Source organism: Nicotiana tabacum, chromosome 14, assembly GCF_000715075.1.
Source record: "Nicotiana tabacum cultivar K326 chromosome 14, ASM71507v2, whole genome shotgun sequence".
Lineage (NCBI taxonomy): Eukaryota > Viridiplantae > Streptophyta > Magnoliopsida > Solanales > Solanaceae > Nicotiana > Nicotiana tabacum.
In genome coordinates this window covers 72,236,618-72,261,612 of record NC_134093.1, presented here as the reverse complement: position 1 = coordinate 72,261,612, position 24,995 = coordinate 72,236,618, and the positions used below count along the sequence as shown (strand labels likewise).

The following is a 24,995-nucleotide window of genomic DNA, read 5'->3' as shown; positions in this document are numbered from 1 at the left end:
ATACTAAAAAATATTTTGCAGAAAAAGTTTTTCACTCACCAACAAAATAAGAGAAAATAAGTGATAAAACCACTCATTTTTATTTTCTAGTACCAAACACACAATAAGTTGATACTTAGTCCTCAAATTGAGTGAAATGACTAATTTTTAAATATATTTTTAAAGAGTGGATATATTTTAAACGGTATTAAAAAGTGGCTCCTGGTGCCTTAAAAGAAGCCCACTAAATATGTGTAAGACAGAGCCAATCGGTGAAACTGTGTCATTTGTGGCTATGGATTTTCGCCAATCTAATCAAGCACTTCCCTCCACAAAAAATACACCTGCAATAACTGCCACTGATATAAAAGAAATCTCCCAAAAAGAAATATCCGAAAAATTCAGTAACAAGTCCAAACCAAAGCTAACAAGTTTCTGATGAGCGCCCTTTCTGATCCAACTATAACTATAGTGTAGAAAGCCATGGCTTCAGTTGCCATAGGTGGAGTTGTACTCCACAGCCACAGCCACTCTTCATTTCTGGGCAACAAACTCAAGCTGAAGCCTTTATCTTTGTTGAAGAAGCTACCCAGAAAGTTGATAATTTACGCTCATGGAGGTGAAATGTTTAGGCTTTGCTCATGATCTTTTTGTTGGAGTTGGGGTAGGACTACCCTGTACTGTAATGGAGTGTGGTGATATAATATACAGAAGCACACTGCCAAAGTCAAATGGGATCACAGTGACTGTTCCTGGTGTTATTTTGGCATTGGGTACCCTGTCTTACCTCTGGGCTACTCCTGGTGTGGCCCCTGGTTTCTTCGATATGTTTGTTCTTGCCTTTGTTGAAAGATTGTTTAGACCTACTTATAAGAAGGTGATGTGATAGTGATACTTACCACATCTCAATTGCTTAGGTCCTCTTCTTCGATATGTGACATTATGCTCATAACTTCTCTCTGCAGGATGATATCGTGTTGGGGAAGAAATTGGGTGAGGGATCTTTTGGTGCTGTTTATAGAGTTTCTTTGGCCAAAAAGCCATCGTCAAAGGTATGTCTCTGATAAAATTTCTCTAAGTTTAGCGATATATTCTGATCCCTAAGTCCTAACGCACTTAACAATTTGATGTTGGCACTTTACATTAAGTTACTTTTCCGTTGTTGTATACAAAAGCTCCAAGGAATGGTTTGTAACTCAAACAGGTACGAGTGGTTAATTCCGATTTTATTTACCTCAAGGGTGGTGATTTCGTCTTAAAAAAAGCAACTGAATATGGAGCAGTGGAAATATGGATGAATGAGCGAGTGCGAAGAGCTTGTGCAAACAGTTGTGCTGATTTTCTCTATGGGTTTCTAGAGGTACACTTGTTATTTTGTTTGATAGCCATTATCATGTTCATCTTTAGATACTATCACACCTCTGGAAATTGCAATCTAATTCTAAGAGTTTGAATAAATTATGTTTAAAATGGTGCTAGAATTCTTCAAAGAAAGGAGCAGAGTATTGGCTCCTTTGGCGTTTCGAAGGGGAAGCTACACTTACTGATTTGATGCAGAGTAGAGAGTTTCCCTACAATGTAGGTACTTTCTTTATCATGATATTCCATTTTCTTGTTAGCTTAGGGTTTTCTCCATCTTTAACAGCTTTTATATGTAGGTCGAATACACATTGTGTAGTTTATCTAAAAACCTAGAAAAAGAGACACAACACTAGCAGTCCTTGTATAAATGATCCAAACATATGTACTCTAAATTTTCTCATTCATCGTTAAGAATTTCCTTATTTTCTTACGAACTATCCTGGATGAAATTACAGCTCTGGGCTTATATCATTATGATTGAGGTGAACGGCTATTTGTTTCCCAAGGTCTTTTGGAGGTTTCCCTCTGAGAGAAAGGGAAGATCAGATGGAAGATAGAACCTAAAGAATATACAGTTGTCAAAGGATAATATGATATTTGAGGGTGAGCTCCATTGGTCTATATTAGTCACCTAAAAGATCTAAGTGTAGGAGAAATCCTCGCAGAGATAACTATTATTGTAACGTTCTCTATTGAACGAAACATTCTTGAGAAAAAGGTATCATAAAACATTCTCAGTTCAGATATAAGAGAAATCCGTCTAAGGCATTTATGTGTGAAGGGAAATTAGTAAATATAGAGCTGAGAAGAATGGTATTTGATTTTAGTGGTGAAAGTATGTCATAGATACTGAACAAGTTAAACGACAAGGGATGTTGAATAAAACATTCCGAAAATGCAGTTTTCCGCTAATTTAAAAGAGATAGACTAAGATGAAGCACATGCCCTTCTAATTGAGAAAAGATTCTACAGAAGGTTATCCATGAGAATTCACCATTCAGTGCAGTCATAAAACTGCCTCGTCGAGTTCAGATATGTAATAAATGCTCTAATTTAAGCCTAATTACCCGCTCATACCATGTTTATATATGTCGTCAAGTTTTTTTTGAGTATTGACACATTATCTTCCAGTCTTCACCTCACATTGTAAAAGAGAGAGATTTCACGGCCAACGAGTATTCTCTTTCCTTTCACATGACCCTCTCTACTTCTGATTTCTGAATCCTTAGTGCATAACACTGTAATTTGGTCTTGTTTTCTGTAGTCTGCTATTCACCTTGCTTTGTCTTTAGTTTCCTATTTCTTGTTCATGATTAAGGTGCTGGATTGCTGATTCAAAATTTATAACTCCCACTATGAAAAGTATTAGTTTTCACATTCTAAACAAGTAATGGTATTTAGTCTGAAGAACAAAACAAATAGCTATGAATATTACTATCTGATTTCTTCTCCTTCCCCCACCCCCACCCCCAACCCACACACACATATTCTCTCTCTCTCTCTCTCTCTCTCTCTCTCTCTCTCTCTCTTTTGTTCATTGACTTTATCATGATTTATTAAATCATCAGGTAGAAGCATTGATCCTTGGAGAGGTTCAAGACTTGCCCAAGGGTTTGGATAGAGAAAATAGAATCATTCAGACAATTATGAGACAGCTCCTATTTGCTTTGGATGGTCTTCACTCCACGGGGATAGTCCATAGAGATATTAAGCCTCAAAACATAATTTTCTCTGAAGGTAAATAGTCTTGTTAACATTTGTGGTTAAGTTTGATTGTGTAACTAATCCGTTCTTGTATATCTGAAGCAGGTTCTCGCACGTTCAAAATAATTGATCTTGGAGCTGCAGCGGATTTGAGAGTAGGGATCAATTATATTCCAAAAGAGTTTCTTTTAGATCCAAGGTTATCTCCCTCCTACTCTGTGGAATGAGTAGTTTGTGTATGCGGAAGTGGAAATTTCTTGTTCAAACAGCAGGCACATTCTATTTTACTTACACTAATACTGCCAGATATATATTTTAAAAATTCTGTGACCTACTTTACATTTTGCTTCTTGCAATTAATTATCCCCTTGATAGATTAGGTTATAATATTCAGCTCATATTGATGTCTTCTTATCATTCTTTTTGAATATTCATTTCAAAAAAATCTCCAATCAAAATCAAATACAACAATCAAGAAAAAGTACATGCATTTTTCATCCTTTTTATATTCTAATCTCTCAACATTTTAATCTGGGTATTTTGGTGCTATCATGGATTAATAAAGTACAGAGCCAACATGCTTGTCGATCCATTTCCAATTTTTGACTACAACAATAAGACATTTTGTTCCACCTACATATTTTAATGTTGTTAATCACACTTTTTGATATTTATAACCAGATCTCCTTGGACCTCGTACATGAACCATAGGTGCTAACCCTTATAAGTTCTTAGAAGACTATCAGGAAAATCAACCTTATATTTGAGCTTAAAGGTGTTCTTTCCAGACTGTTCAAGCTAACGAATTGAATGTTACATGCTGTAAATTAAAAAAAATGTGGAACCAAACAGAGTAATCTGCCTGAAATTGAGGATTGAAATTTCAGATTTTCCCTATTTATGAGTATGTTATGTACTTAATAATGATATGAGTACTTGTCTCGCACATTCGAAGGTGTACATTACCGGCAATGGTGTTGTCCTAGATGGCTTTGACATTTGATTTATGGCATGTTTCTGCTTGTTATTTTTAATGGTATTAGTTATATTATCTTAATTTACATGTGGAAGAGATGGACAGAATATAAATGATTATGTTCGTTATTCAAGTATAACGAAGTGAATCGATCTCTTATTTCACTTGATGTCTCAAGGATCAATTTAAGTTCCACTATGTTAATCCAACTGTATATTGACTAATGAGTTTGGTATGCTCTTCACTCTTACCTTTGTACCATTAAAAGGTGAATAAAAAATAGATTTCATTAGAGCATTCTATGTTATTGATTATCTGTTTTTCAGCAGACTTTCAGATAATAGCATTTATAACTTGGTATATTTATATGGCTAGGTCTTTTACTTAAGAATTTGGTTTACTTGTTTATCTAATTGTCTGTCTTTTTCGGTCAAGATACGCTGCACCAGAGCAATATATTATGAGTACACAAACCCCTTCTGCACCATCTGCTCCAGTTGCAACTGCACTTTCCCCAGTTCTATGGCAGGTTTGATGACCGCAGTCACTCAGTTTTCGCCCAATACCTCTATTTTATCTGTAAAATTAACTATGTTTTATCCTATTCTTTTAACAGCTGAATCTCCCAGATAGATTTGACATCTACAGTGTCGGTCTCATATTCCTGCAAATGGTAAGTTTCAACTCAAAAGCTGTTAAACCATAAATATTTCTTAGATAAAATTAGCTCTTCCCGGAGAACCTAGACCTTTGAGTTCAGGAATTAAAAGGAAGACAACAAAGAGAATGTCCATTTCTTTTAATTCTCCTTATTTGAATATATAGATATCATTCCTTTGAGTACAGGAGGAAGAAATTGAAGTATGACCTGCAAATAGGAACTTCGACGCTATGGATATTAAGCTAGCAGCAAGCAGAGCCATTATTTCTTAGGTTTCCTTTCTCCTTTTCTTTAGCTCCTATAACCAAGATCTGGAATCCTAAACTTTTTTAACAAATTGAGCATTAGATGTGATCTTACATGTTCCAACTGGATCCACATTACGTATTAATATATAATATGATAAAACAACAGCTGGAAATGGCTAATTGACACTTTAGCAATGTGGAGCGGTGCTGTTAAAAATTGGGGCAGGATCTAATAATTTCACCCCCGAGGAGATAGGATTTATTCTTAAGAATCTGACATCACTGAGTGATGTGCAGCTTACATAGATTCGAGCCCTAAGAATGGAGAACTTTTAGGTGTAGGGAGCGGTTTAGCCCCCTTAGGGGGCCTACCCAGTGCGAACTCGGATTCGTCTGGTCAATGGACTTCGGATGCCGGATAGTTAAACAAAAATAAAATAGATTTGAGTATTTCACGCACAAGATTCTGGAACTAATTAATCGTTACAGTCAAAAATAAGTTAAATGCTGATTTTTTTTTTGTCAACTAAATGCTGATATTTCTATCTTCTAACATTTACTGACACACCTCCTGAAGATTTTACAAGCACTTTGCTACTGTTCGTTCCATCATAGGCATTCCCAGGATTACGCAGTGATAGTAGTCTCATTCAATTCAACCGACAGCTGAAGAGATGCGACTACGATTTGGTTTCATGGAGACAGACTGTAGAGCCTCGTGCTAGCCCTGAACTTAGGAAAGGCTTCGAGTTGTTAGATTTGGATGGTGGAATAGGGTGGGAGCTATTAGCATCTATGGTTCGTTTCAAAGCACGTCAAAGAATTAGTGCAAAGACAGCTTTAGCTCATCCTTACTTTGATAGAGAAGGTCTATTGGCCCTGTCCTTCATTCAGAACCTAAAGCTGCAATTCTTCCGGGCTACACAACAAGACTATAGTGAAGCTGCAAACTGGATTGTTCAATTAATGGCAAAATCAGGAACAGAACAAGATGGCGGCTTCACTGAAGCGCAACTTCAGGACCTCAGGGTATGTTTTCTCATGGCATATATAACTAGTCGCGGTCATTAAGGTTGGGACCTCTAGCTTTGAAATCCTTTGTTTCTCCTTGACATATTTGTATAGTGAAAATTGTGGAAATCCAACTTTTCAAAACTGCAGGATACCAATGTTGGTTAATAGAGTTTAGGGTAGAATTTCCTGATACACTTTCGTCATTTCCTTTTGAGATTTACAGGATATAGAGCCTAAGAATAAGTCAAGCACGCAGAGGAATGCCCTTGCATCAGCTCTTCGGCTTCAAAGGAAAATTTTAAGAACCCTGAATGAGAGTATCGATGAGCTTAGCAGACAAAAGAAAAGTTTATGGTGGAGCAGATGGATTCCTAGAGAGGAGTGAAAATCAGTAAATATGTACAAAATAGTTTTAGTACTTTTTCTATGGAGCTTACGAGTTTTCATTCTCATTTGAAAATGTAAAACAATTTTTAAATTAGAGTTTATGTACAAAAAGTGAAAGTATCTTATACAGATATATACACTTGCTTTATTATTTATAGAAATATATACTTTTTGTAGTTGGAAAAACAGTTAATTTTATGGGTGTGTTTGGTATGAAAAGAAAATGTTTTCCCATTTTTTCATATTTGGTTGGCTTAAATGTTGTGAAAATATTTTATTCATGAACTCATTTTTCACAAATTGGAGGAACATGATTTTCCTACCAAAAGGAGGTAAAATATTTTTCAGAATTCTTTTTCAACCTTCTCCATCTTATTACCTAACTCCACCCACTACCCCCACCACCCCCATCCCACCTTGCCACCAACCCCTCCCCTCGAGACCCCCACCACCCCACCCCTAGCTGACCCCTCGTCACACCCCCACCCAACCCTCCGGCATCACTACCCCGACGCCTAAACCTTAACCCACCCTACCCCATCATTGCCCATTTTGCTTCCCTTTGTGTTAGTCTAAATTATATATTTTAAAAATATATTTTTGCTACCTAATCAAATATCAGAAAATGAGTAAGAAAATTACTTATTTTCCAAGGAAAATATTTTTCTTCATACTAAACACACCCTATAGTATGAAAATATTCCATAAATCAAAGGAGGAAGTGTTTGCACCATTTTGTAATTGTAAAATAAACATTTGTACCTTACAACAAAAATATAGCAACCCGGCTAGTTATTTTGAGGTTTAACATTTCGTTCGGCGGTTTGAGAGTTTGAGTAGCTTCATATGACGCATTATGACTTGCATGTATAGTTGGTTTTGATTTTCAAGAGGTTCGAAGTTGATTTGGAAGGGTGATTCTAAATTTGGAAGCTTTAACTTGGAAGAGTTGACCAATGTTTGACTTTTGAGTAAACGACCTCAGAATCGAGATTTGATGGTTTCAATACGTTCATATGGTGATTTTGGACTTGGGCGTATGTTCGTATTTGAATTAGGACGTTCCTAGAAAGTTTTGGCTCTATTTGTCGAAAGTTGGCAATTTGAAGATTTGGAGAGTTTATAGGTTTGACCAGAAGTTGACTTCGGTGTTATCTCACTCCTATTGTGGTTTTGAGACCTTGGTTGGGTTCATTTAGTTGATTGGAACTTGTGTGCAAAGTTTGATTGTGATTCAGAGTGTCTGAGTGTGATTCGGACGAGTTCGGTGAAGTTTGAAGGTTTGAAAGTTAAAAGAAGGATTTTGATCTTCGATTCTTGGTTTTGATGTTAATTGTAGTGTTTCGAGCCTTTGGATAAGTTTGGAAGATGTATTTGGACTTGTTAGCATGATTGTACGGGATCCTGAAGGTCTTGGGTGTGTTTCAGGGTGGTTTCAGATCGTTTCAGATCATTTCGGATGAGTTTGCATTGCTGATTTTCTGGTGCATAAGATGAGCTTCGTGATCATGGAAGGAGCTTCGCGATCGCGTAGAGTATTTTGGTCACTGATGATTTGTGCATCGCGTTCACGGGGATGCCATCGCATTCGCGGAGTGTTGTGGGAGATGTCTATCGTGTTCACACATGTGGCTTCGCGTTCGGGAAGTGTTGGAGGAGGTCGGGCAGCAGATGTCCGCGTTCGCATCTTGTCCCTCGTGTTCTTACTATTGTTGAAGTTTGTTTCCGCATATTTATTGTTGGCTTGGGTAGCAAGCGGTGTAGGCTCCATCACGGCTCAGGTGAGATTTTGGGTCGTAACAAAAAATATCATTTGTTATCCCAAATTCCTGGGTTGACCTTTTCAAACTTGGTGATATGCCAAACTACACTCTCTACATCCACTTTGTACCCGACGAAGAGAAAGGGATTATTGGCATCTCTCATCAAATTTTTACTTGGAAGCATGCTATATTCCTTATGACAAATCATGTTCATTCAGTGTAGTATTTATCCGTAAATACTAGTTAGGAGACTTACAGGTTTCTCCTTAACGTAAGTGGATCTGTAGCAACCACGACTTGTGTCACCTATCGCCAGGAATCCTCACAAATCGGATGCATTCCCTTTGTTCACAACCTACTACTCATCTCTAAAATTCATGCAAAGAACAAACCCTAGTCGTTCTCTCTTGTGAACAAGTGAGTCTCCCAACACCCATAATGGTGTTTATATAGACTGCACTTAGGCTTTGGGTTAGACCTAATGGGTCGGCTAAAGCTGGCACCCCTTATGAGTGTACCAGGCCCATAACATCTCCCACTCATATATAAGGGAGTGCTCAAGCTCCATCAAACTAAGGGAAACACATTTTCCTTCCATTTCTCTTGCATCACTCATACTGGATAAATAGATCGTGCAACCAGCATACTGTGATAGCTTGTTGCTATAAATCTATTAGGAATGTATAGCCTCTCATCATCGTCATGAAAATCTTCTGGTAGATTATCTAATATATGCTTAGTTCCCTAGATCATTTGAATCACATTGATACATCCACGAGATCTTATGTAAATAGTTTCTTGTGTTCACAATTCTGACTCATAAGTCTAATTGGTACTAGCAAACACAAACTAAATGAGATTCTATCAATGATCTTTCTCTTGTCACGAGTCTCTCAACTTGAATTCAGTTCGCTTTTCTAGTCATGCTCCGCCAAACCAAATCTCCCATGGTCATTTGGTAGCATGCAAAGATAGCAAACATCGAACCAAGCTTCGAGCCACTGGTAGGAGCCGTGAGGGTACTTATCTTACACAACAATAAGTTGAGATACAACTTATGTTAACCCTTTTCGGTCGACATTTGCACACATACTATGAAAATATGTACTATAGTATTTTCTCCTTTCCCATGGAGCGTATATATTTATCTCATAAGATAATGATGTACAGATGATATTCAGACACAAAATGCATCTGAATTGAGTTTCTTGATCTACTCAATAAACATGAACTCACATCTAGCCTTTCAAGTAGATTAGATGAAACTTATTTCCACCAACAAAACACTATAATGACTTTTTGTCATCACTTGTGCGGCGCTAAAGATCTTTAAGACACGTGCTCTTGAATTATCTGCATGATAATTTTCTTAAAGTCTCGTTTCATCTCCCATCAACGCTAAATTTTTAGAGGCTATCACCTTTTCTAGAAACTGACCACTATCTACCTAACATATCTTTCAATAATATAAAAAAATGCACAAAAAGCATTTCACATTTGAATGTACAATAACATTCAGAATAAGAATGTACACAGGTATTCAAATAATAAGCGTATGCAAATCAAAATTATTTTGATTTTAAAAATAATTATAAACATGAACGTTGAGAAAAATAAATCAAAAACCAATGACTCTATATTAAAGCCCACATATTCCTCAAGATCTTGCTTGAATAAAGATATGCATATCTAGGAATCAGCTGAGCCAATGGATCTGCAACCGTTTGAGTAGATGTCACGATCCAAATAAGCACAAATAACACCAAATCATTACAACTATCCCCAGAAAGTGGTAACACGGAGTTATGCGCTCTATAGTACGAATACAAGTATGCTAATACAAAACATTGTCTGAAACAACAACAGTAATGAAAGATATGAAGAGACGCCAGGAACTGCGATCAGAGAGCAGCTCTACCTCGGTCTCAACAACATAGCAACAACTCAACTAGGACCAAGTCCTGAATCTACACAATTAAGTGCATAGTGTAATATGAGTACAACCGATCACATGTACTCAATATGTATCATGACTAACCACTCGGCGAGGTAGTGGCGATATATGCCAATTATACTCATATAACAAACTGTTCAGTTCATAAATATGCAAGTACATAGCAACAGTACCAAAATCTAAGCATGAAATACAGGTACAACCAATCAGTGCACTTAGAGAAGATTTGCACAAGTCTTGTAACAGTTCAACAACTCAGTATATAGATAAGAAATTCATCTAACACCAATGAATCATCAACATTTTTATATAGAAAAGATATGCATAAATAATCAAATCAAGGTGCATAGCTTAACATATAGAGAAGATATGTACCGTGATTCCATTCTTCAACCAAAGCAGCATAAGAGAATACATGTATAAAGAGGCATGTATACATTCCAAAACTAGCATATAGAGAAGATATGAGGTGAAATCATGTATACACCCAAGGTGTTTGCATAAAAAGAAGATACGCAAAAACCAAACACTAATCAGTTTTTTCTTATACCGCATTTATGTCATCAAGAGAGAAACATAAGAGGACGACCCTAAGTGGATGGATCTTCATCCACACGCTGCACGGACAACTCACGTGCCATAATTTAACAACCGCACGGACCACTCACGTGCTAACTCAACCCACATGGATCACTAACGTGATGTCAATCCAGTCCATCACACCGAAAGCATATACTAGGATACATGTATATGAACAATGGATATCAAATAACCTATCATGGACTGATGAAATGTAGCATTCTAAGGTGTATACATGTGCGAGTCTGCTACTACAACTCAGATTAGACGGATACGCCATAAAATAACAATTATCATGTTTGAACAGGAAGTCAACCTACACATGATCTCTAGCATGATTCAAGAAGTTCACGACGTCGTAAAAACATATGAAGCATGCTAGCAAGAAGGATAGTATCCAAACAAGACATAACACAGTCTAAAAACTACCCCGAATATGGATAAAATACGGCGCATGCACATATGCTCGATGCTCCGTATGTACGTCACCGTCAACACATAGCCATCATCAATAATTAAAGAAACTAGTCCCTCCAACCAAAGCTAGGCAAGATACTTACCTCAAACGAGCAAAATTGATACTCCAAGAATGCCTTACCTCACAAATCGGCCTCCGAACGACTCAAATCTAGTCAATTAATACACCATGGTGTCAAATAATGCTAAAGGAAATAATTACAAAGCATAAAGCTTGGATCTTTAATCAATTACACAAAGTCAACCAAAAAGTAAATCCGGGCCCGTTTCCCTGTCACGCCCCGAACCTAGGCCTAGACATAACACGACACTCGGTGTCTGACTACATGTCACCGAGCGAACCAACTAGCTGGCTGAATCAACATGTGATATCATAACATACTGAATGCTGAAGATAAAGAAACACATACTGATATACTGAAAGTCTGAATGATATAGATCAAAGTATGAAAACACTAATATAAGTCTGAAACACATGTAAAGACAACAATGTTTAACATGAAAAGCATGTGACTCTGTCTAACTGTTACTCTAGTTTATGAAGCCTCTAATGAAGTACTGAAAATACTAATTGTCTGTAAATACTGAAAGAATGTAAAGTAATAGTAATGCTCCGAAAGAACTGGGGCTCACCAAATAGCTGGTACGAGAATCCTAGCGCTCTGAATCGTCAACCTGTAAATCATTACCTGCATCGTGAGATGCAGACCCTGGGAAAAAAGGACGTCAGTACATTTGAATTGCACTGGTATGTAAAGCAACTGAAAGAAAGAACTGTAAATGCTGAAAATGAAACTGAACTGATAACTGATAACTGAGAAGTGATAACTAATATTTGATAACTGAAATGATAACTGATAACTGAGCTGAACAAAGTAAGTAAGGATATGAATACTCCCTCTTCTGAATGATGAACCACCTATTTATCTGAATATTAAATTGCGGCCTCAGGCCCAATATATATATATGCACAAGCTGTGGCCTGGGCCCAAGTATACGTATACATAATTGCGGCCTCAGGCCCAAAGATGCATAAAGCATAAACTGCGGCCTCAGGCCCAAAGATGGATAAAGCATAAACTGCGGCCTCAAGCCCAAAGATGCATAAAGTATAAACTGCGGCCTCAGGACCAAGTACATGGGTTCAACATTCAGGGATTTAAAATCAGGAACTGAGAATCATACTGCAATATATGATACTAAAATACTGAATCATATTGAGTTACATGATACTGGAATGCTGAATAGAACTAGACTGAGACATATATTCATGAACTGATTATGAGAACTTATGCTTCATCTATTTATGACATGCTGGTAATCTAGACTAAGACTCATGGGAATTAAACACAAATCTATATTGATTACGCACTGAGCTCACAACGTTCGGAATGAAAGTCATGAACGAATTATGAAGCTAGAGAATAGAATTTCTGCAACTATTCAGGGAACTAGGCTTAACTATATTTCTGAGGCAATTAGTAACGTCGTAAAAGAAACGTAGTGTAGGGAGAATCATTAACATTCCCAAACATAGAGAGTTAACATCACATACCTTAACTTCCTGCTCTTGAGCGTAATACAACATCCGCCAACCCTTCAACTTTAATCTATATTAATACAAGTCAAAGGGATTCCATATTAGCAATAATACTCATGTTTTGGTCACTTAGGCATTTTATCAAACACCTTATGGGCGTAAAGCCTCATAGCCCTTATTAGTGGTGTTTCTACACCCAACAACCTATTCTCTTGCTCCTAGATAATTCTAAAATCTCAAATTGCTATAATCAATACCATTCTTCATCACCCATAAGATATACAATACCCTTAATCAATAATCAACAATCAACAACCCAAACCTATAACCGTTCATGCTTTTCTATCAAATCCATCAACTCATATCTCATGAACTTAGAGTCTATAATCATTAATCTAAAGCTATAATCAATTAGAGGGTGAAGATATTACCTTTTTGACATTCAATCATCTTGAATTCGAGTTCTAGGGTTTCATCTCTCAAAATTGATGTCCCAATCGAATATCTAATAATTTGAAGGGTTTACCCATGTTAATAAGGTTTTGGAGAATTGAAATTAACTTAGAATCACCATTAGAACTTTACCTTGGATGGTATAGGTTTTTGAGAGCTTCCCTTTCTAGAGCAAGTTTTAGTGTTTGGGGTGTGGGGGACAAAGTAGGGCTTTAAAAATGACTCCTCGGGTGCGCTCCCGCACACCTGAAATCCCATATGCGCACCTAAACACGCAGCAGGGTAGTAGCACTGCCACAAGTGCGCGTTTGCGCACGGAACCATCTGGGCGCGCACCTGGGCGCGCATACTGCGCATTGTCCAGTAAAATGCACATAAATATTTCCTCAGAAATCCGTTTGGGCTCCACAATATATCATTAGAAAGATAATTTAAAGGACTACAACATATATGTTTTATGTTTTCCCAAATTCCCAATGGAATATTACGAAATCCTTCTAGAAGATAGACCTTCCATAAACGTAGTCGATTTATCGAATCTTATGCACCTCACTCTCCGTCTTGATTCCAAAACAACTATTCCACCCATACTCATCCCGATATGACTTCATATGTCTAAGATGTCACATTAATACTCATTTAACACATCCACACCTAGTCCAAATTTAGGAAGATCTAGTGTGAAGGATTTTGGAATCGTTGCTATTATATCTGTCATCTTGTTTTATCGATTCGGGATATTCGTTGGATGCAGAGGCAACCATCATAGAAGTGTAGCTAGTTCTTCAACAAGCTATGTTAGGCAACTTTATTTCTTGGCATGAGTTGGTGTAAGTCTCTCCCTTCCTCTAAATGATCTCTACATTGTAAGATTTGGTAGTTCTGAGTCCATCTCAATGATGTTGTTCCTGCTCTTGTACATTCTTGCCGGTAGCATTTATTTCCAAGTCTAAAATGTTCCCAGTTGTTATCCTAAAGTCAGAACGTATGATTCATTCCAAGTTTAAACTTAATATCTCTTGAAATTGATCTTGCATTGTACTTATATGTATACGTATCTATTTTACACTACCGAGCTGCGCTATAGACGACCGGGTACGACACCTATTGTGCAACCGCTGATCAGTTGGGTATGAAGGGATACAATGTGAAACATTACCGAGTCCTCTATGAGGCCGGGTATGACCAAGTCCTCTATGAGGCCGATTACGGAATGATGTGATATAAGATCCTACCGAGCCCCTATATTGCTGGGTACAACCAGATCTCTTGAGGCCGGGTACAACCGAGACCTCTTGAGACCGGGTACGATATGAAGTAATATTCCCCAAGGAAGGGATAAATAATATTATATTGTATTAAATGCATAGTCTCCATAAGTGGTTAAACCTTTATAAACCTTGCATGCTTTCAAGTTTATAGCTTCTACAGTTACGCCTTGGTGGTTTATCTTCGGTATTCAGGTTGAAATCAAGTACTCATATCTCTTATGTTATGTCTCTGATTTACATGCTTTCTTAGTCTTACATACTCAGTACATTTTTCATATTGACACCTTTCTCTTGGGGTATTGTGTTCATGCCCACAGGTACAGATAGACCCGGAGACGTCCCTCCCCAGTAGGGTGTTATTCCAGATGATTGGGCGTTGCACTCCATTTCTTTGGAGTAGCTATTCAGAAGTCAATAGGTACTGAAGCATATGTTCTAAATATTTTGGATATGGTGGGGCCTTGTCCCGATCAAGTCGTGTATATGTATATTCTCTTGGCACTCTTAGAGGCGTGCATACTATTGTTTAGTTGTATGTAAGGGTGGGTTATGACCATATTGGTAATAGTTGTGAACTTGTATAAATATTAATGTTCCTTTCACAGTCAGTTGTGCACATTTTACCTTCCGATAGTTTTACTTGGAGGCCTCATTGGCCTAGGTTTTATGATTAAATAAAGACATAAGATCGAACGTTGGTTCGCACGTGCCTTCGAGCATCGTGTGCCTTTTGCACCTCCCAAGGTTGGGGTGTGACAGAAACTCTAAGAAGAACTTCCTCGCCCTCCTTGAAATCCACATCACAAACCTTCCTATCGGCATAACTCTTCTGCCTGGACTGCGCTATATGAAGCCTTTCATGAATCAACTTTACCTTCTCCAAAGCATCACGAACAAATCTATTCCTAACAACCTTGCCTTACCAGGCTCACACCAACCAATCGGAGAACGACATGGCCTCCCATATAATGCATCATATGGAACCATCTGGATACTAGACTGGTAGTTTTTGTTGTAGGCAAACTCATCTAAAGGTATAAACTGATCCCACTGGCCTCCGAAATCAATAACACATGCTCTTAACATATCCTCCAATATCTAAATGGTCCGCTCAAATGCCTATCCGTCTGAGGGTGAAATGCAGTGCTGAGCTCAACCCGCGTGCCCAACTCACTCTGAACGGATCTCCAAAAGTGTGATGTAAACTAAGTGCCATGGTCTGAGATGATAGGGACATACACACCATGCAAGCGAACAATCTCTTTGATGTTGATCTTAGCCAACTTCTCTGAAGTTTAAGAAGTCGCGTCTGGAATGAAATGGGCTGACTTGGTCAACCGATCAACACTAACCCAAACAACATCAAACTTCCTCAAAGTCCATGGCAACCCTACTAAAAAGTCCATAGTAATGCACTCCCACTTCCACTCCAGTATATCTAACCTCCGAAGGAAACTGCCCGGTCTCTGATGCTCATACTTGACCTGCGGGTAATTCAAACATTGTAGAGCATGCCAACGATGTCCTTCTTTATCCTTTGCCAATAATAATGTTGCTTCAAGTCATGACACATATTCATAGCACCTAGGTGAATAGAATACGTCGAGTTGTGATCCTCTTCAAGAATCAACTCTCTTAATCTATCGATATTAGGAACACCAAATCGTCCTCAAGTCGTAATACACCATCGTCACCACTAGCCACATCCTTGGAACCCCCTCGATGCACCGTGTCCTTAAGGACATGAAAATGGGGTCATCATACTGACGATCCTTAATGCGCTCAGAAAAGGAAGACTACGCAACAACACAAGGAAGAACTCTGGTAGGTTCAGAAATATCCAACCTCGCAAATCTATTGGCCAACGCCTGAACATCCATAGCCAAGGGCCTCTCCATAGCTGGAATGAATGCCAAACTCTATATGCCTTCCTACTTAAGGCATTCACTACTGTTTTAGCCTTCCTTGGATAATACAAAATAGTGATACTATTGTCCTTCAATAACTCCAACGACCTTCACTGCTTCAAATTCAAATCCTTCTACTTGAACAAATGTTGGAGGCTCTGGTGATCAGTGTAAACTCACAAGACATGCCATATAAGTAATGCCTCCAAATCTTGAGTGCGTGCACAATAGTTGCCAACTCCAAATCATGTAATGGGTATTTCTTCTCATATGCTTCAACCGGCACAACCCATAGGCAATCACCCTACCGTCCTGCATCAACACCAAGACCAACACGTGAAGCATCCCAATAAATTGAATACATCCCCGATTATGAAGGCAAGGCCAAAACTGGGACCGTAGTCAAAACAGTCTTGAGCTTCTTAAAGCTCTTCTCACACTTGTCAGACCACTTTAATAAAGCACCCTTTTGGATCAATTTAGTCAATGGATATGCTATGAATGAAAACCCTTCCACAAAGCGACGATACTAACCAACCAAACCTAAGAAACTCTTGATCTCCGTAGCGGTAGAAGGTTTGGGCCAACTCTGAACTATCTCAATCTTCTTTGGATCCACATTGATCCCATCACTAGACACTATGTGGCCCAAGAATGCCACCGAGTCCAACCAAAACTCACAGTTGGAGAACTTAGCGTATAACTTCTTCTCCCTTAGAATCCGAAGCACAATCCTCAAATGCTACTCGTGCTCCTCCTTGCTATGGGAATATATCAAGATATCATCAGTGAACACAATAACAAAGGAATCCAGATAAGGCTGGAACACATTGTTCATCAAATGCATGAAAGTTATTGGGGCATTATTCAAGCCAAAAGACATCACCAAGGACTCATAGTGGCCATAACAGGCCCTGGAAATTGTCTTAGGAATGTCCAAAGCCCTAATATTCAATTGATGATACCCCAATCTCAAGTCAATATTTGATAATACTCTGGCACCTTGAAGATGATCAAACAAATCATCTATGCGAGGCAATGGATACTTATTCTTGATGGTAACCTTATTTAACTGACTATAATCAATATACATCCTCAAAGAACCATCCTTCTTCACAAATAATACCAGTGCACCTTAAGGGGAAACACTCGGCTTGATGAAACCCTTATCCAACAACTGTTCCTTCTACTCCTTCAACTTGGCTGGAGCCATGTATCACGCCCCAAAACCGAGGAGCGCGACCGGCGCTCAACCAAGTGAACCCGACTGAGCAAGCTTGTTAGATTTCATTCTACCCAGACTCATCCACGAATAGAGATAATACATATTATCATCAATTAAACAAAATTGTGTACATGTCTACAATACCAATTCATTTCCAATAGTTTTATCAATTTTAAAGTCTCAAATGGACAAGTAATACAACCATAACATAACATAGTTTGTCTTTCCCCAGCACCAATACACAACCCACACTATGTCCACGGAGCCTCTATAGATAAAGAAGAGTACAATGATATTACCGGCAACAAGGCCCCGGCTATACCTCAAACCGAATACACAAAGTACAAAAGATACATGACCCCGAAATGAAGTGGGGCTCACCAAGTCAGCTGGGAAGAAGGTGTACTGCTATCACTGATCAATATCTCCTGCTGTGGAACCACCTGCATCCATTTAAAGATGCAGCGCCCCCGGCAAAAGGGACGTTAGTACCGTCGAATAGCACTAGTATGTATAACTAAACAGTCTCTCAATAGAATGACAATTAATATAAATAAGATTATCATAATATCAATGAAAGCCTTTATTAACATCAAACCTCGATTTAGGATCAAGACAATGTTCAAATTAATTCCCATATCTCACATTGGGAGATTTTTAGTATTGATATACCATTGTCCACAATACCATTATTCACAAAAACAGTACCACCGTACACTTAGCACGGGCCCGATCACGACCCGATCGGCTAGGCCATCTCATTAGAGACATCAACCACAATTTATCTCGATATCAATACCACCATCTGTATCACGGAGTCCGATCACGACCCGATCGGCTAGGCCATCCATTAGGGACATCAACCACAATTACCAAAAACAAATACAATTTCCAACACAATCACCACCATGTGTGCGGCATGGTCTCCGATTACGACCCGATCGGCTAGGCCATCTTATTTGAGACATCAACCTTTTTATAGCAATCATCACATTTCATTATACTTTCACATCTTTTCATTTCATTGGCACTAGTGGCCATGATTATAAGATCATTCTTGGCACGTTGGCCATATTCAGTATTTCATGCTCACATTAGCAATTTCAAATATCATCCTCATCATCAACAACAAACACAATTCAAATCAAAGTGTGTAGTACACATGTGAGCAATTTAGAGTCTAATGCACATAGAGATATTTCATAAAATTTGGCATAATAGCCTTCATTTGAACTTGACTTAGAGTCGAAACATTATTAATGCACAGCCCATATTTTAACACATCCTCAATTAGTAACATAACAAGAATAGAGCATTTGTGATGCTTGTTGAACATATATCGTTCAACCCAATCTTACTCGGAATAGCCAATTTTCTAATGAATCACTCGAAACTTGCATAATTTACATGAATATCGTGGGATTCAATTATAAGAGGATAGTTTAGCCAACATACCTCACTTGAGCTTCCTTACACTCTAAATGTTCCGAATTTTTTAGCAATTTCAATCCATTATAGAAATATACAAATTAAACCAAAATTAGGAAGATGATCATGGTTCTAGCTCATTTGAGCATTTTATCAAACACTAGATGTGCATTAAGGTTTCAAGATCTTTTTATGGAGGATTCCATCATCCCACAACCCAACCTTTACCATTTTTAGCTCAACAATCATTCTACACCCCTTGATAACACATGCATGTAAAATAACCAACCCTCTTGCCCAGAAATTATCTTGCTTATTATCCATTTCTACACAAAGTTCGAAATTGAGGGTTAGGGTGTAGAATCTTACCTCTAGGATGAAGACCTAGTAAGTTTCCCTTCTCAATCTTCCAAAACTTGGGCAAGAATTGAAGAACAATTATTGGAGAACACCTTCTCACTCTAAAATGTCAGATAATAGCTCAAAAATGACCCAAATAGTGTATTTAGACCGCATATCGGTCGCATATTGGTGTCCAAAGTTAGCCAAAATCTGTCCGTGTATGCGGTCACTATGCGGTCCGCATAACTGTTATGCGATCGCATAATGCACCACAAAATAGTTATGCGATTGCATAATCGACCGCATAATTTCCCCGGACTGGCCCTTCTCCTGCTCACTTCTGCGGCCATTATGTGGCCCGCAGAGTGATTCTGTGGTCGCATAATGGACCGCATAATTACATTTTTCTGCCAAAAAGTTTTCTTTTTATTCTCGTGCATTGTTCAACCCAAAAAGTCTGAGCCGCGGCGAGCTTGCGAGACCTTACACTTAACGTAATCCTCAAACACGAAAGCCTAGTCCGACATCATGAAACATTATTTTCTTTGCAAAATTTACCAGACCTTACACTTAAGTACTTTGAAATTTTCCGGGGTGTTACATTCTCCCCCGCTTAGGATCATTCGTCCTCGAATGGGGGTCAAATTATGTTATTAACATCTTATGCAACTTAGTCTTTCATACCACACACCAGCAACCCAAAATTTGACTAACTCACTAAATTTCCAAAACTTTCGCCAGAGTTTCCTTTGTAATTAGGTCTATCCACCTGTCAGAGTGCCCCAGAAACACATCCTAATAGCATATACATAATCCAGCAACGTAACATAATACAAAACAACACCAACTGTGGCCTCACAAGCAATTATATTACTAGAACGGAATATCCTTAACACCAAATGTACAAGTCATACATATTTCATAGGAATATCCCTTAGCATTTTCATAAGGCACAACTCATAATTACATGGTTATTCAAATAAATAAGGATACTTTTTCTTCATTTCTTCTTCGGCCTCCCAAGTAGCCTCTTCAACCAGTTGGTTTCACTATAACACTTTCACGGATGCAATTTCTTTATTTCTCAACTTTCGGACTTGCCGATCAATAATAGAAACTGGAATCTCTTCATAAGTCAATTCTTCATTTACCTCAATAGTCTCAATCGGAACAATGACTGTCGGGTCTCCAAATACTTTCTTTAACATAGACACGTGAAATACCGGGTGTACTAATGACATCCCAGGTGGTAGCTCAAGCTTGTATGCTACCTCACCAATCCTCTGAATAATATCCGAATAAGATTTCTGATGACTCTGAGCAGTCTTCAACCGCTCCTTAATGATTTTAACTTTTTCCATAGCCTGATGCACAAGGTCTGGCCCTATCAACTCTGCTTCCCCAATTTCGAACCACCCAATGGGAGATCTACATCTCCTACCATATAAAGCCTCGAACGGTGCCATCTGAATTCTAGCATGATAGCAATTATTATATGCAAATTCTATGAGTGGTAAATGATCATCCCAGCTACCTTTGAAGTCTATAACACAAGCGCGCAACATATCCTCAAGCGTATGAATAGTCTGCTCTGCCTGCCCGTCAATCTGCAGGTGAAAGGTTGTACTGAGATTCACCTGAGTACCCAAACCTTGCTAAAATGTTTTCCAAAAATTAGTAGTGAATTGTGCTCCCCGATCAGAAATGATGGAAACTGGGGTGCCATGCAACCTGACAATTTCTTTGATATACAACTGAGCATACTACTCCGCTGTGTTGGTAGACTTAACCGGCAAAAAGTGTGCTGACTTCGTGAGTCGATCCACAATCACCCAAATTGAGTCACACTTGTGCGACGTGCGCGTTAATCCTACCACAAAGTCCATATTAATAATTTCCCATTTCCACATTGGAATTTCTATATTTTGTGCCAACCCACCGGGCCTTTGGTATTCGGCCTTCACTTGCTGACAATTCGGACATCTTGCCACAAAGTCCGCCACATTCCTCTTCATATCATTCCACCAATAGACTTCCTTAAGATCATGATACATTTTGGTAGAACCTGGGTGCACAGAATACCTAGAAGTGTGAGCTTCAGTCAAAATTCTTTCCCGGAGACCATCCACATTTGTAACACATAGTCGCCCTTAGTACCTTAGTGTACCATCATCCATGCCAAGAGAAAAGGCCATGGTCTTATGTTTATGAATCCCCTCTTTCAATTGCACCAACAATGGATCGTTGTATTATTTTTCTTTGACTTCCACTACAAGTGATGATTCAGCCCTATTTTGCACAATTACCCCTCCTTCGCTAGAGTCCGCAAGACGAACTCCCAAACTAGCCAATCGATGAACTTATTTGGCCAATGGCCTATGATATGCCTCCAAGTGTGCTAAGCTACCCATAGATTTTCGGCTAAGAGCATCCGCCACAACATTAGCCTTCCCTGCTTGGTATAAAATATCAATGTCATAATCCTTGAGTAATTCAAGCCATCTTCTCTGCCTCAGATCCAATTCCTTCTGTTTGAAAATATATTAAAGGCTCTTATGGTCGGTGAATATATCCACATGGACCCTATATAAATAATGAGGCCAAATTTTCAATGCAAATACCATCGCCGCAAGTTCTAAATCATGTGTTGGATAGTTCTTTTCATGATTCTTTAGTTGCCTAGAAGCATAAGCTATCACCTTCCCATGTTGCATTAATACACACCCAAGCCCGATTCTTGAAGCGTCACAATATACCACAAATCCATCTATACCCTCTGGTAGAGTCAACATCGGCGCCGTAGTCAATCTTGCTTTCAATTCCTGGAAACTCCTTTCACAAGCATCTGACCATTGGAACTTAATTGCCTTCTACGTCAATTTAGTCAATGGAGAGACAAGAGTAGAAAACCCCTCTACAAACTTTCTGTAATACCCAGCTAAGCCTAAGAAACTGCGAATCTCTGTTGGAGTTGTAGGCCTCGGCCAATTCTTCACAGCTGAAATTTTCTGAGGATCAACCTTAATTCCCTCACTAGAAACTACATGACCCAAGAATGTGACTGATTCAAGCCAAAATTCACACTTTGAAAACTTTGCACATAACTGGTGCTGCTGCAGGGTTTGCAGAACTACCCTGAGATGATCGGCATGGTCCTCCTGACTTTGTGAATATACAAGAATATCGTCAATGAACACTATCACAAAGGAGTCGAGGAATGGCTTAAAAACTAGATTCATAAGATCCATGAAGGCTGCTGGGGCATTTGTTAGCCCAAAAGACATCACCAAAAATTCAAAATGTCCATACAGGGTCCTAAAAGCTATTTTCGAAATATCCCGCTCCCTGATCTTCAATTGGTGATACCCGAATCGTAAATCAATTTTGGAGAAGTACCTAGCACCTTGCAATTGGTCAAACAAGTCATCTATCCTTGGCAGTGGGTACTTATTTTTGATTGTTACCTTATTAAGTTGCCGATAGTCAATACACATACGTAGTGACCCATCTTTCTTTCTTACAAAGAGAACAGGTGCGCCCCAAGGCGACATACTAGGTCGGATGAAACCATTTTCTAACAAATCTTTCAATTGTTCCTTTAGCTCCTTCAATTCTGTTGGTGCCATTCTGTAGGGTGGAATAGATATAGGATGTATGTCTGGAATCACATCAAACCCAAAATCAATCTCCCTGTCTGGTGGGATCCCAGGGAGTGCATCCGGAAATACTCCCAAAAATTCATTCACAACAGTCACGGACTCAAGTGTAGGTGCCTCAGCATCGGTGTCCGTAACTCGGACCAAATGGTAAATACATAACTTGTTGATCATTTTTGTGGCCTTAAGAAAAGAAATAAACCTACCCTTCGGCACTACATCATCACCCTTCCACTCAATAACTGGCTCATTTGAAAATTCAAACCTAACAGTTCTGGTTCGGCAATCAAGCTTGGCAAAACAAGAGTAAAGCCAATCCATCCCCATTATCACATCAAAATCGACCATTCTCAATTCAATAAGATCGGCCATGGTGTCTCGACCACGCAACGTAACAATACAATCCCTATAAACCCGCGTGGCTAAAATAGACTTACCAACCGGAGTAGATACAGAGAACGACTCATAAAGCTGTTCTGGTTCTATCCCAAATTCCTTAGCAACATAAGGTGTGACATATGACAAAGTGGAACTGGGATCAATAAGAGCATATACATCATGAGATTGGACAGTCAATATACCTGTGACAAAATCTGGAGAAGCCTCTGAATTCTGGCGACCCCTCATAGCATAGATACGGCTGGATCCTCTCGAACTCTGTGCTCCACCCCTAGCTGCACCACGCCCTATAGGTGTTGGAGTGCCTCGAGCTGGAGGAGGTGCTGTGGATGTAGTAGCTGCAGAACTGGCTGGCTGTGTTATGCCCCTGCCCGCACCCTGGCGGGACGAACGACAATCCCTCTAAATGTGACCCCTCAATCCGCATCCGTAGCATATGTGTATGTCCATGTAGCATATTCCTAGGTGCATCTTTCTACACCTAGGGCATGGGGGCTTCCTCTGCCGCTGGAATCTACCACCATGACGACCCTGCTGATTGGATCCCCTATTGCCCTAACTGGGCCTGAAACGGCTCCACTGTTACTGCTGACTAGGCCCTGATGGCAGTGCACTAGCTGAAGATTGAGCAAAGGACTGTGATGGCCCTGACGACCCTCCTCTGAATGTTGACTTGCTACCACCTGAAGAACCACCAAAGTTGCTCGTAGACCGGGCCTTATTACTACCCTCTCGCTCCATTCTGTTCCTTAATTTGCGGGTCTCTGTGGCTTGAGCAAATGCCACCATCTTTCCATAGTTCATATCAGAATTCAAGGCTGTTGTAGCGGCCTCATTAATTACCAAGGGACTAAGGCCCTACACAAATCGGCGAACTCTAGCCTCCATAGTGGGCAGCATGTAAATAGCATATTTAGACAGGTACGCGAATCTCATATGGTAATCCCACACACTCAGGCTACCTTGCCTCAAGTTCTCAAACTCAGCAGCACGGGTTGCCTTAGTCTCGGCAGGCAAGAAATGATCAATGAAGGCATCAACAAACTCACCCCACCTCGCCGGAGGGCTCCCTTCTTCACGGGACTCCTCCCATAGTTCAAACCAAGAATATGCCACCTCTTTCAGGCGGTAGGAGGCCAATTCCACTGCCTCTGTTTCAGTAGCACGCATAGCTCTGAGAGTCTTGTGCATCTCATCAATGAAATCCTGGGGATCTTCCTCTGGATTAGTACCCGTGAACACTGGAGGATCTAATTGGAGAAACCTGTTTACCCTGGAACCAGTAGAATCCCCTGGCTGACTGGAAGAAGTGGGTGCAACATTTGACCTCTGGGTCTGGGAAGCCACTATTTGAGCCAACATCCGTATGGCTCCCCTAAGATCAATATCAGAAATACCAGAATCGAAAGCTGGAATTAGAGGTGGAACTGGTATATCAGTTGGAGGAACTGCTGCACCTTCAGTAGGTGTAGGGACATGTGCGGTATGGTTAGTTGTAGTAGAGTCAGGCAGTGTAGTAACTGGAGGAATATTCTCACTCCTCGGGTGCTCACTCGCATTATCAATTATAGGGTCAACTGTCACTCCAGGGGTGACATTGGCTCTTTGGCCAGTTCTTATCTTCTTCTTAGGTGCCATATACTGAAAATTAGAGCAACGCAGGAGTTAAA

General features: G+C 39.4%; 1 protein-coding gene across 1 annotated transcript; it reads left to right on the top strand.

Annotated features, from left to right (window-relative positions):
* The first annotated feature begins 362 nt into the window (after positions 1-362).
* On the top strand, positions 363-6,517 carry LOC107821355 (serine/threonine-protein kinase STN7, chloroplastic). Its single transcript, XM_075229658.1, is given in 11 exon segments — positions 363-609; positions 611-856; positions 945-1,031; positions 1,220-1,339; positions 1,459-1,561; positions 2,914-3,078; positions 3,151-3,244; positions 4,457-4,550; positions 4,638-4,694; positions 5,546-5,959; positions 6,168-6,517. Coding segments are annotated over 11 exon segments (1,689 nt in total). The 5' UTR covers positions 363-462; the 3' UTR covers positions 6,330-6,517.
* The last annotated feature ends 18,478 nt before the right edge of the window (positions 6,518-24,995 follow it).